This window comes from Lithobates pipiens, unplaced genomic scaffold (genome assembly GCF_037356315.1).
Source record: "Lithobates pipiens isolate NorthernLeopardFrog02 unplaced genomic scaffold, aLitPip1_a1.2 Scaffold_10, whole genome shotgun sequence".
In the NCBI taxonomy this organism is placed as follows: Eukaryota; Metazoa; Chordata; class Amphibia; order Anura; family Ranidae; genus Lithobates; species Lithobates pipiens.
The window spans coordinates 193,447,768-193,461,895 of NW_027507686.1; the positions used below are offsets into that span (position 1 = coordinate 193,447,768).

Below are 14,128 nucleotides of genomic sequence, written 5' to 3' on the forward strand. Positions count from 1 at the left end.
GAACACGGCCGCCGGCGATCGGCTTTTTTTTTTTCTAGCCGATTACCGGCTCCGTTTTATCACATGATCAGCTGTCATTGGCTGACAGCTGATCACGTGATAAGGGGTCGGGATCGACCCCTTACACGGATCGGTGATCAGGCGAGTCTCACGGACTCGCCGATCACAGAGCGCGCAGGCCGCTCGTAACCGGGACTACGTCAATAGACGTAGTCCCGAAAATGTGGGTCCGCGCTATTGCCGTCATTTTGCAAGTGGTTAAACTGTGGTGTCTTCCCCCTGTGACACCCTTAGTGACGTCATGCAGGCGATCGCCTTGAAAAGGGCAATGAGAGCTTTATTAGAGGCTTGGTCTCCCGACCAGCTCTCAAGCCATAGCACATGTTATCTACTACCACAGAAACAGATTGGACAGCATGGGAGCCTCACCCAAAGATGCACCACAGATCAACATAAGCAGCAGGAACGTTCTCATTCCCCAGACATTGACGCAAGAGCTTGGCCCATTCGGTTAAAGTCTGAGACAGCAGGGCCGAGGCCAGGACCACATGCCAAACCTGGTGCATGCTGCAGACTCAGCTTTCCTATTGGGCGGGACTTTAAAGGATGGGGAATCTTGTACTAGAATCATGCCTGCTTTATTCAACCTGGAAACCAGGGGGTCCATCACTGGTGAACTGGTCTACTTTTTGAAAAATAGATTCCTCAAAGGGGCAACATACTGCAAACCATTTAGGGACCACAAAAAGGTCGCTTTGGTTGTCCCCACTCCTTATAGACAAACTTGCCAAAATGTGGCAGATCATGAAACATCTTAGCTGCACGAGGTGCCTTGTGTGTACCAAAAGGGACAGATACATCCTCCATTTTGACAGTCTCTCACCCTGCAGTAGCAAGTGCATCCACCAGCATTTTTTTCCTTTGCTGCTGCAACCGTAGAGGAGTCGTCACTATCGGACAGATCAGGGAGCATGGTATCAAGTCCCACTGGATGGGCCATATCTACAGCAGCATCAAAATCAGACTGAGCAGGAGATGTTGGGGGGATGCTTCCTGCCAGGCCTTTGCCTGCACGCCACTTCCACATGGGATAATAGTGACTCTAGGACCGCTGTCAGCACATTAGCAGGAAGCTGGGGTGCTGAGGGACCAGGCACCCCCAAGAGGGGGGGGGGGGGGGATGTGACCCTGTGGCTCCATGGAATAAGGGAAACCCTGCAGCAAAAAATGTTTTGGCACTGCTATGGACCACCCCACCTTTTACCCATGGTACTTGCTAGTAAACAGAAGGGACCCCCAGGGACTTGCCACTACCAGACTTGAGAACGGCAGGTCAGAACACTCAGCAGGGCAGTGTCTCCCCCAAGTATATAACCCGGGAGGAAAAACGGAGGGGCCCGGAAGCTCTGTATATCACGCAACGTGCTCAGCCTGTCTATAGTCCAACGATGCTAAGGGAAAATGGGTGCTGTGATGTCACGGATTACACCAAGATGCCCACTGGCCAAATACCAAGCCAGACTAAGGGAAGACGGACACCAAACCCTGGCAAATCGTTTGGAGTCCACAGAAGCCTCAGCATTGGGACCTCCTCCAGGTCCTGTACCCACACTGGCACACAAGAAAAATCCCCCCCTCCCCCCGAGGGGACAACAAAAAAGACGGGACGGAGGGGAGAACCTCCGCACTGGGACCCCCACCAGACTCAACTTTACTAACAAGGCAGCACACGGGTCCCCCCTCAGAGAACATTTGCACGGGGGGGGGGGGGGGGTTGTGGGGGAGCCAGCTTAACTGAGGGACCCTGCAGGCAGGTCCGACCGTCCCTGGAGAGGACCCGCATCCACTCCACTGCACAGGAGAGAGGACTGTACTTAACTTTCCCCCTTCGCAAATTAAGTAGGGGGGCTGTCGGCCAGGGGGACACTGCGACTCAGACCAGGGCCTAGTCATATTCGACCCTGCAAGACTTAACTTGTGGGCAAACTTCCATCCATTGAGGCTATGCCACAGCTGACCTAGCGCATAGCTGTGGTCTGCACGTGCTCACTGGCTGGACGGGGAGACCACTGGGTCTAGATTATCCTGCCCATCACCCAGCCGGGCAGTTGATTGTAGATGGGAGAAAAAAATAAAGTGCTAGGACGAAAAGATCCAAGCAAGCAATTAGGTCCTTACGCCTGACTAGACATGAAAAAAAAAAATAAAAAAAAAAAAACATAGATCAGGTAGGGGACCTGATGGACAGCCCATGGCTGAGGACAGCCCATGGGGCGTATCCAAGTTTTATGTTCTGCCTAGTCCTACTCCTGCAGAGGCAATATAACCCAATGGTCAAGAATAAGGAGGTGCTGCGTCTGTCAATGAACTAAAGAGAAATTATAGCAGAGGTATACCAAGCACTAGCAATTGGGATACCAGAAAGGGGCACTAGGGTGAACAAAAGACACAAAGCACAGGTACATCCCAAAGAAATTGAGAATCCTGGCGATTCTGCCTTACCTGATGGACCTGAGGGCAACTCAGATGAAAAATACACTAAGGGTCCCCCACCCCCCTGGGAATACAAAGTAAAAGGTGCCCTTCAGTGCAGTCAGGTAGCTCCCAGTGTTTCAGCCTGACTGGCCTCTTACAAACCTCCTGAAGGTACCAATATAGACCCCACTGTATCCAAATAACGGTGTCCCCAATGGATAAATACTGACCTGCACTGCTGCTTGTCTTCAGTCTGTTACAAGGCTTAGCTGGCTCAAAAAGCTCCACCACCATCTGACACTTCCAGGAATGTCAGATGCTTGGTACCCAATGCACTCTGTGGTTCCATCCACAAGTTATTACAAATAAAGTCAGGCGAGTCCCAAAAAATATACAGAGCTGAAAAAACCCTCAGTGACAGTCACACAAAATATACATCTCAAAACACAATAAAATCTTCAAAAAAAACATAGGATGTGAAGCCCAATAACCACACATGTATACATGGCCAAAATATGCAGTTCAAACAAAACAAAATGTGATTGATGAATAGTTTTATTATCCACTTCTGCGCAAGCAAATCAGGTCTCTTTTCACACAATTGTGCACCATCGCTTCTACAGACCCTCACATATGTTGCTAAACTCTCTCAAGCATGACAAATCCCTCAGAAGACCTCAATCCTGCAGCTGTCAGATCATCCATGTAGCCTATTTATACTTCAATGAAAATGTATCAAACGCTCTGAAAAGTAACCAAACACCACACTGGTCTACTGTGCATTTTTTTTTTTTTTTAAGCCCATTTGCGAGTATAGTTACTTAGTAAATGGATTCCTTTGATAGTATTACACTGCAAGGGCCGGTTCTCACTGGTTTGATGTGCAAATCACATGTGATCTTTGTGCGATTTCAGCCAGAGATAGGACTGAATCTGCATTGCATTCGGTCTAAACTTGACCAGGACTTTTTTGGTCCGCAACAGAATCAGTTCACATGGGTGTGAACACCATCATTAACTTTTCCTCCCAGCAGTTCGCATGGGGCAGTGTGAACTGCCACCGGGAGACATGCGATGAGGGAACCCGCACTGCATTTGCTAAACCGAGCCTAAACGTTTTATTTTGAGTTTGGCAACAAATATTACCGAGTTTAGGTCTATATAAAGCAGTGATTGTGCTACTCTTGGGGCTTTTTACACATTATGAAAAAGGAAAACCTGATTTGTTTGTGATCATTCACATTTACTGCATTTTTAGTTATTCACAGTATTAGACAGATATTGTGTGGTTATAGGGCTTCTGGTTTGTGTTTTGAGATATACACTTAATGGCCACTTTATTAAGTACGCCTGCTCAATTGCTTGTTAAATTGCTAATCAGCCAATTACATGGCAGCAACTCATTACATTTAGGCATCTAGACATGGTGAAGACGACTTGCTGAAGTTCAAACCAAGCATCAGAATGGAGAAGAAATTGAATTTAAAGAGGAAGTAAACCCTAATGGGTTTACTTCCTCTTTGTCTGCCTGCAAAGGTAAAGCATAATGGGCTGGCTACTATGCATCGCATAGTAGTCCATTATGTGTCCCTTACCTGACACAGGAGCCAGCGATGTCACCGCTGTCCCCTGTAGCACGGAGCGTCCATCTTCTTCCGGGTATCGCTGATCCTGCCACTCACAGCGCCAGAGCAGCGATGACATCATTCCCGTGCATGTACACGGGAGCCGCCACTCACGGCATATCGCCGTTGACAGCAGCACGCTCAGTGCGCCTGTGCGCCGCTGTCTACGGCGCATGCGCCGTAGACAGCGGTGCCTGTCTTTTTGTAAATATCTCCTAAACCATGTAGGTTTAGGAGATATTCTTGGATCTACAGGCAAGCCTTAATCTAGACTTACCTGTAGGTCAACGTGGTTTGTAAGGGTTTACAACCACTTTAATAGACTGACTGTGGCATGTTTATTGGTGTCAGACGGCTGGTCTGAGTATTTCAAAAACTACTAATCTACTAGGATTAACACACACACACACACACACACACACACACACACACACACACACACACACACACACCTCTGGTTTACAGAGAATGGTCAGAAGAAAAAAAAATATCCAGTGAGTGGCAGTTGTGTGGACAAAAATGCAATTTTGCTGTCAGAGGATAATGGGTTGACTGGTTAGAGATGATAGAAAGGCAACAGTAATTCAAAAACACACCCGTTACAACCAAGGCATGCAGATTACCATTCTCTGAATGCACAACACATTGAACCTTGAAGATGGACTACAGCAGCAAATACCACACTGGGTGCCTCTGTCAGCTAAGAACAGGAAACGAAGGCTACAATTCGCACAGGCTCAGCAAAATTGGGCAATAGAAGATTGGAACGTCGTCGTCTGGTCTTAAGGGTCTCAATTTTAGCTGTGACATTCAGATGGTAGGGTCAGAAGCTGACAAGAAAGCATGGATCCATCCTGCCTTGTATCAATGTTTCAAATTGGTGGTGGTGCTGGTATAATGGTGAGGGAGTATTTGTTTTTCACACTTTGGGCCCCTTAGTACCAATTGAACATCCTCTAAATGACAGTCTACCCGAGTATTGTTGCTGACCTTGTCCATCCCTTTAGGACTACAGTGTACCCATATTCTGATGGCTCCTTCCAGCAGGATAATACACCATGTCACACAGCTCAGATTATCTCACCACTGTTTTTCTTGAACATGATAATGAGTTCACTGTACGCGAATGGCCTCCAGTTACCAGATCTCCATCAAATAGCACACCTTTGGAATGTGGTGGAACTGGAGATTTGCAACTGACACCTGCCTCAACTGTGTGATGCCATCATGTCAATATGGAACAAAATCCGAGGAAGGTTTCCAAAAGTTTGTTCAATTTATGCCACAAAGAATTAAAGCAGTTCTGAAGGCAAAAGGGGGTCCCAACCCTGTACTAGCAAGGTGTACCTAATAAAGTGGCCAGCGAATATTAGGTATATTTTGTGCGACAGGGCTCATGGAGGGATTTTTTCCCAGCTCTGTATATTTTTGGGGCTAGCCTCAACTCATCAATACCTGTCACAAGGGAATACAACAACTTAGTACATTTGGTGGTTCTTCATTGATCACTTTCATGGAGCGCACACCAAAACTGTGGAGTGGGTGGTATAATACAGGAGTCACTATTGTTCCCTGTACCGATAAAGTGGCCGAAGAAATAAAAGCATGCAGAGGGGGACCAGGTATCCGACACCATCAGAAAATGTTGAATGCAGAAAACACTGGCTACCTAAACTTTGCAACAGAGCCAAGATTAGCAGCACTAGAACATGGACAGCAACCATTCATTTGTTTTTTTCTTTCACAAGTAACACACGAACAAAAGCTATAGTCATTTGCTAAAATTTTTAAATTGTTACTTCACTTAAGGGAAGTTCTGCTCATCCGTCTCCATCACCTCCTCATCATTGTCAACTTTTCCCCTGGGAATGGGTACAGATTTCTGACAGGTGCTTGCTCCCACTTGCACTCTACCTAGGCAAGCAGAGCAGACGTTTCCAATCATGTGACAGCCAATCACGGTGTTCACATGATCATAAAGCCTGCCCCACCTCCCAGCATCCTAAACCCCTTAAAAGGGTCGGGAGACACCCGCTCCAAGGGTTTAAATACCATTTCCAAACCCCCCCTTTATCCTGGTCCTTCCTCCCTTTCCCATCCCTGCCTCTACCGTTACACCGTTAGCTTTTTGGCACAGAATTTGTGTCTCAAATTGGTATTATTGCATGCATTTGCGTGTCTTTGAAAAGAAAACAGAAAAAAAAAAAAAAATTATATATATTTATATATTAAAAATACATATTATATACCAGTAAGTAGAAAGGGCAATTGCCACCTAGACAAGGATACCTACATCAACATTTAAAGCTATGTACTAGGTGCCTTTGAACAGGCAGAGATCAGAGCATGTAAGCATTGTTAAAATTGTATTCAGCTCTATACATCTTAATATTTTCATCGAACATAAAACTAATGGACACTTACCAGAATGACTCCTATAGTGTTTAGCTCAATTAACTCTAAATTAATGCTGTGCGTATTTGTCTGCAGTAAACTTGCTATCAATCTGATAACATGTAACCGAGTATTTCCTACAGGAGGATCTAGGACTCCCCAAGTTGTCTTCATGACATCAGTCTGTAAAAGAAAAAACAAACATTTAAAATTCACTTGCACACAAATTGTGTACTCTGCACAAAAACACTAAGTTCATGTGAAGTACATTGGAGAGAATGCTAGAGTGAGCTGATGTACAGTTGTGCTCATAAGCTTACATACCCTGGCAGAATTTATGATTTCTTGGCCTTTTTTCAGAGAATATGAATGATAACAAAAAAAATTTGTTTCACTCATGGTTAGCGTTTGGCTGAAGCCATTATCAATCACCTGTGTTTCTCTTTAACCACTTGCTTACTGGGCACTTAACCCCCCCTCAGTCCCAGACCAATTTTCAGCTTTTAGCGCTGATGCACTTTGAATGACAATTGTGCGGGCATACAACACTGTACCCAAATGAAATTTTTATCATTTTTTCCCACAAATAGAGCTTTCTTTTGGTGGTATTTAATCACAGCTGGGAGTTTTATTTTTTGCTAAACAAACAAAAAAAGATGCAAAAAAAAAAAAAAAAAAATCATGTTTATTAGTTTGTTATAAAATTTTGCAAACAGGTCATTTTTCTCCTTCATTGAAGTGCGCTGATGAGGCGGCACTGATTGGCTGCAGTGGTGGGCACTGATAGGCATAGTTAACGCGGCACTGATGGGCAAAGATAAGATGGCACGGATGGGTGGCACTAAGGGGCACTGATAGGTACGACTGATGGGCACTGATAGGTGGCTCTGATGGGCGGCACTGGGGTGCAGCACCTTTGTTGAGGCAGACTGTGGGCACTGCTGGGTGGCACTGACAGGGGGGGACACATTTTTTTTTATTTAGGCAGGCAAAGCAGGGGGCAGGTGGGCACTGGCAGGGCTGGCCGTGATGGGGACTGATGTCCCGATCACGGCCGCCGGTGATCGGCTTTTTTTTTTCTCCTCGCGCTGACAGCACGAGGAGGAATAATAGCCGATTACTGGCTCCGTTATATCACATGATCAGCTGTCATTGGCTGACAGCTGATCACGTGATAAGGGGTCGGGATCGACCCCTTGCACGGATCGGTGATCAGGAGAGTCTCGTAGACTCGCCAATCACAGAGCCTGTGCCCTATGACATCACTGTCCATCATGCTCCGGGTGGTGACATAATATGGGGCAGGGCCTCCGGGTCACATCAACCGGCGACCCCGCCTCATACTAATATAAGTAGGGGAACACCGCACAACCAGCATTAGAGCAGAAGAGAGCGCCAAGTCAGCATCGGAGGAACAGAGGGAGAAGACCTTGCAAAAAAAAAAAGAGCGAGAAGAGCCGGAGAGGGCTAGCAGACAGTGGAGAAGACCCAGCAAAAGAGCAATTAGACAGCGGAGAAGACCTGGCAGAGGCAGAAGGCAGTGGACAGGGGGAGGACCGGAGAGGGCTAGAAGAACCGACAGAGGCAGAATAGCTGGAGAGGGGGGGAGACAAGACAACGGAGCTGCCTTCATAAATTACTTAATAAATACGTGTAATGCGTTTTGAGACTTTTTTTTTTTGGTGAACGGGTAGGAGTACAATCTACCCTATACTCATTCACATAGGGTGGGGGCCCTTAAAATCCATACCACACCAAAAGGGCCTAGTATGCTCTTAGAGGGGGAACCCATGCCGTTAAAAAAAAAAAAAAAAAAAAAAAAGTTTGGCGTGTAGTTCCCCCTTCAAGATGAGAGCACAAGTCGCTTGCCGGATCAGTTAAGACGGCGATCCCTTTGATATTCAACGGGCTGAAGTAGGATCAAAGTTGGACCAAAGAAGTGCAGGGAGCATTTTCAAAGTTAGACCGACTTGTGTCAAACCAGTTAAGAAGGCTCCCATAGGGAAACGTTGATTTTCATACGACATGAGCTCCCAATGTCCGTGTTTGCCATACCAGTGTGAACCCGGCCTAAAATGTAAATGAGTTTATGGACTCCTGACAGACCCTTGCATCTTTCATCCAGTGCTGCACGTTTTTGGCTTCTGAGTCATGGGAAAAGCAAAATAACTGTCAAAAGATCTGCAGGAAAAGTTAGTTCAACTGTATAAAACAGGAAAGGGCTATAAAAAGATATCCAAGGAATTCAGAATGTATCAGTGTTCAAACTCTAATCAAGACGTGGAAAATGAGGGGTTCTGCTGAAACCAAAAAACGATCAGGTAGACCAACTAAAATTTCAGCCACAACTACCAGGAAAATTGTTCAGGATGCAAAGAAAAACCCACAAACTTAAGGTGAAATGTAGAACTCTGTAAACTTGTGGTGTGTCTGTTTCAAGATGCACAATAAGGAGACATTTGAAGATAGTTGGGCTGCATGGTCGAGTCGCCAGAAGAAAGCCATTACTACCCAAATGTCACAAAGTATCCCGCTTACAATATGGCAAACTGCAGAGAGACAAGACAAAACTTCTGGCACAAAGTCATTTGAAGTGATAAGACCAAAATGGAGCTTTTTGGCCACAATAAACGCTACATTTGGAGAGGAGTCAACAAGGCCTGATGAAAGGCACACACCATTTCTACTGTGAAACACAGGAGGTGGATCGCTGATGTTCTGGGGATGTGCAAGCTACAAAAAAGGCACAGGAAAATTTGGTCAATATTGATGGCAAGACGAATGCAGTAGGTTATACATTTGCATTTATCAGCCAGGAAGTTGCGCATGGGACGTACTTGGACGTTCCAACATGACAATGATCCAAAACACAAGGCCAAGTCGACCTGTCGGATACAGCAGAATAAAAGTGAAGGTTCTGGAGAGGCCATCTCAGTCTCCTGACTTCAATATCATTGAGCCACTCTGGGGAGATCTCAAATGTGCAGTTCATGAAAGACAGCCCAAAAATTTACAGGAACTGGAGGCATTTTGCCAAGAAGAATGGGAAGCTTTACCATCTAAGATAAAGAGCCTCATCCACAAATACCACAAAAGACTTCAAGCTGTCACTGATGTTAAAGGGGGCAATACACAGTATTATGAACTGGGGTATGTAAACTTTTGATCAGGGTATTTTGGGTAGCTCCTGTCGTCATGATATGAAAATAAAGTGTAAAAACAGTGGACTGATAATAAATGGCTTAAGCCAAACATTAACTGAGTGAAAAACATTGTTTTTGTGTTATTCATATTCTCTGAAAAATGGCCAAGAGATCATACAGTCTGCCAGAGTATGTAAACGTATGAGCACAACACAGGGAAGGGTACATTTGACAGAAACAGGGAGCTTACACAGCTATTTCAATGCAAAACAATTGAATGACAAGGAAAATTATATATACACACACACACACACACTATCTCATAAAGGTGAGTACACCCCTCACATTTTTATAAATATTTTATTCTATCTTTTCATGTGACAACACTGAAGAAATTACACTTTGGTAAAAAATAAAGTACACCCCTAAGTGAAAATGTCCAAATTGGGCCCAATGTGTCAATATTTTGTGTGGCCACCATTTTTTCCAGCACTGCCTTAACCCTCTTGGGCATGGAGTTCACACGAGATTCACAGGTTGCCAGCGAAATCCTCTTCCAATCCTCCATGACGACATCACAGAGCTGGTGGATGGTAGAGACCTTGTGCTCCTTCACCTTCTGTTTGAGAATGCATTACAGATGCTCAATAGGGTTTAGGTCTGCAGACATACTTGGCCAGTCCATCACCTTTACCCTCAGCTTCTTTAGCAAGGCAGTGGTAATCTTGAAGGGGTGTTTAGGGTCATTATGTTGGAATACTAACCTGCGGCCCAATCTCTGAAGGGAGGGGATCATGCTCTGCTTCAGTGTCACAGTACATGTTGGCAGTCATGTTTCCCTCAATGAACTGTAGCTCTCCAGTGCCGGCAGCACTTACGCAGTTCCACACCATGACACACACACACACACCATCATTGCTAACTGTAGGCAAGACACTTGTCTGTACTCCAGTAATCCACGTCCTTAGGCTGTCTTCAGCAAACTGTTTGTGGGCTCTCTTGTGCATCATCCCTTCTGGGATGACAGCCATGCAGACCAATTTGATGCAGCATATGGTCCGAGCACTGACAGGCTGATCCTCCAACCCTTCAACCTCTTCAGCAATGCTGGCAGCATTCATATGTCTATTGCCCAAAGTCAACCTCTGGATATGACGCTGAGCACGTGCACTCAATTTCTTTGGTCGACCATGGCGAGGCCTGTTCTGAGTGGAACCGGTCCTGTTAAACCGTTGTATGGTCTAGGCCTCTGTGCTGCAGTTCAGTTTAAGCCTGGGTTCACACTATATCCTGCTGCGGAACGCACAGGAGCGCTGTGCGTTCCCGTTCCCCGTTTCAGGGACGAATCAGGGCTAATTCTATGCCTGAATTCGGCCCTGAAACTGAGCCAAAGACACGCACGTTTTTTTCTGCAGTGCGCTCTGCAGCAGCCCCGGAGATATGTGATCCGGCTCCATAGGGAGCCAGTCACATTCTCCTACTATGCGAATTAGATGCGGGGAAATGTACATGTAATTCGCATAGGTGTGAACAGGGGTTAAGGGTCTTGGCAGTCTTCTTATAGCCTAGGCCACCTTTATGTAGAGCAACAATTTAAGATCCTCAGAGAGTTCTTGGCCATGAGGTGCCATGTTGAGCTTCTTGTGACCAGTGTGAGAGCGCGATACCAAATTTAACACACCTGCTCCCCATTCACACCTGAGACCCTTTAACACTAATGAGTCCCATGATACCGGCAAGGGAAAATGGCAAATTCGGCCCAATTTGTGCATTTTCACTTAGGGGTGTACTCACTTTTGATAGAGATTAGAGAATATTATATATCTATCTATCCATCCATCTATCGATATACACATATATACACTAGTTGGTGTTCAGGGATTCAAAAGTATACAAGCCAAACTCCAGGAAGTACCTGACTGAATTTTAATCAATCCTAGACATTTTGTTAACAGGCCAGAGTTCCAATTTTTCTTGATCAAAATGTCACCCTTCATATTATACCCATCTCACATTATAAATACTTTTTTTATACAAGTGCTCACACAAGCGCAGTTCTCTGCTGCACAAGGAGCTTGAGGAGGAGGAACAGCATCATGATCTTCCCAGTGAATGGCTGTGCAGGGAAGGGCGCACGTCAGAACAAGACTGATGACTTGGAGGAGAGCAAGCCAAGTTTTCAGCAAAGCTAGAGAACTGACCACACTGGTCTCATTCCTAGTGTGGTCTGTTTTATTAGGACTTAAGGAGGACTGGCCGGAACACCAGGGACTTCACACAATGGAATACAAAGAAAACAGGATACATTTTTTTAAAAGTACATGGGACAGCAAGCACATATCAGGAATATGAAATGTTGGATTTCCATCTAAGAATATTCCTGGTGAATGACAACTGCATACTTTACTCTGAGCTTTCCATAATAAAGGGCCCCCATGCCCAACGATTAATAAGGTCAATAAACACAAATACAGCAAATAAGATAAAGGGGGATTGCAGTTTCATAGCTAGATCATAGTAAGGAAGCGCAATTACTTTTGGAGGGTCCAGGAGTAGCTGGTGAAAGGATGGAAGTTTTTCCTGAATAGCAGTCAAGACCGTTTTGTTAACTGAAAATGCAGAGTGATTGAGACCAGGTGGACATAGGTCAATATGACCCTCAAAACTGTAAAATAAAAAAAAAGCATCAATATAAGCAAGGACACATATAATAGGAAAATTACACAGTCCAGAAGTCTGAAAAATGGCAGCCAAGATGTATTTGTCATATTAAAAAAGGTACTCCAGGATATCCAGATCTACTTGAGGATAACCAGATTAGTTACAACTCATGTTTAGTACCACCTTAGGTTTTTGTTATACAATATTTGAAGACAGTTTATATAACTTCAGTCTTTACCAAGTAACTACAGAGTTTAAATTAAAGATCACATAGAAGCTTTTTAAAAATTGTATATATATATTTATTTCCCCCCAAGGCAAAACTCAATAGACAGCAAGGATTCATGAAAGACATTAAGCAAAACCTTAGACAAAGGAGTAGCTGTGTAGATCGTTGGGTTTTGCAAAAATATTGGCACAGTTCCCCACACATGGCTAATGTGCAAGGTAAAGTCTACAGGCTGGGGGGGGGGGGATCTGTTTCTACATTGATAGAAAACTGGCTAAAAGACCAAATAATTCAGAGAGTAAGAGGTTAAGCATTCTTACTCTGGATGGTCTAAGGTGATCAGTGATGTACCCCAAGGTTCAGTGTTGGGAGCCTTAATTTATAAATGATATTGGGTCTGGGATTAAAAGTACCAATTCAGTGTTTGCAGATGACACCAAGCTATGTAGTGGAATAATCAAAACATAAAAAAGGGGACACAATTCAGAGAAAAAGGACAACGCTGCACACCCCTGAAAATCGTCAGAGGGAAATTCTTCCATATGGGGTTTTCTAGGCAGAAATTTAAAGAAAAAAAAATATGATACGAAGGAAGAATAGACTTCAATTTTATTAGACAAAATATAAAAAAAATAAAAAACTGCGATTTTTTTTAAATAGTGAATGTGGGAGGATAATTGGTTAATATAAGAGCTGTGGTACAGGGGATATAAACATTAAAGCACCAGCGCAAGTGGGAGCATTTGCAGCATATAATGTACAATAATTGTAAACTGACGCGTTTCGACACCGTCAGGACTTAAAGTGGAGTTGCCCCCCAAAAAATAAAACTACTTAAAATTCTTAAAAAAAAAATAATTTGCAAAAAAAAAAATTTTTACTCACCTCTAAATACCGGTTGCTAGGGGGTCCCTCGTAGTCTGCCTTCTTCATTGCCCGGGCTGGTGACATCACTTCCCCTCGCGCCGCACATTCACCTGGGACCTGTCACGTGTCCCAGGTGACTGTACGGCGTATCACGGCGCCCTGCGCCGCTCGCGCATGCGCAGTGGGTGCCCGGCTGTGAAGCCACAGCCGGGTGCCCACAGTATGCATGACGGCGCCGCGAGCGGAGCGGGGAGCGAGGGGGGGCTTCGTTCCCCCGCATCGCTGGAACCCGGGACAGGTAAGTGTCCGATTATTAAAAGCCAGCAGCTGCAGTATTTGTAGCTGCTGACTTAATTTTTTTTTTTAGGGGGTACCCCACTTTAAGATTTGTACGCTGTAAAAAGTAGTAGCATAAATTGAAGTACATGCAAGAAAAAACAAAATGTGATATAAAATCTGATCACTGTAACTACATCATATTTTACAATTACCACTTGCACCATGTTGCAGTGTCTCCTGGACCTATATCGTCAGGGTAGAGTGGAATAATGTCCTTACAGAAGGTCTCCAACTTAGACTACCGCAATGCACTGTTTAATTGGGCAACTATGCAGCAAATGACATTTGATGTTTATAAATGTAGTTATGCACTTGGGGGCCAAGACTATGCATGATTGTGTTATGTTTGTCAACCCTTTCATGCCTAAGCCTATGTTTCACTTTTGTTGCTTAAA

General features: G+C 44.7%; 1 protein-coding gene across 8 annotated transcripts in view; it reads right to left on the minus strand.

Moving 5' to 3' along the window:
• Positions 1–14,128, minus strand: part of PPP6R3 (protein phosphatase 6 regulatory subunit 3) — a 185,295-nt gene that overhangs the window by 91,588 nt on the left and 79,579 nt on the right. For all 8 annotated transcript variants that reach the window (XM_077460801.1, XM_077460804.1, XM_077460803.1 and 5 more), the window contains 2 exons: positions 12,173–12,302; positions 6,525–6,677 (listed from right to left, as the gene is read on the minus strand). In XM_077460801.1, the coding sequence (XP_077316927.1) occupies positions 6,525–6,677; positions 12,173–12,302 (283 nt within the window). The remainder of the gene's footprint in view (positions 1–6,524; positions 6,678–12,172; positions 12,303–14,128) is intronic.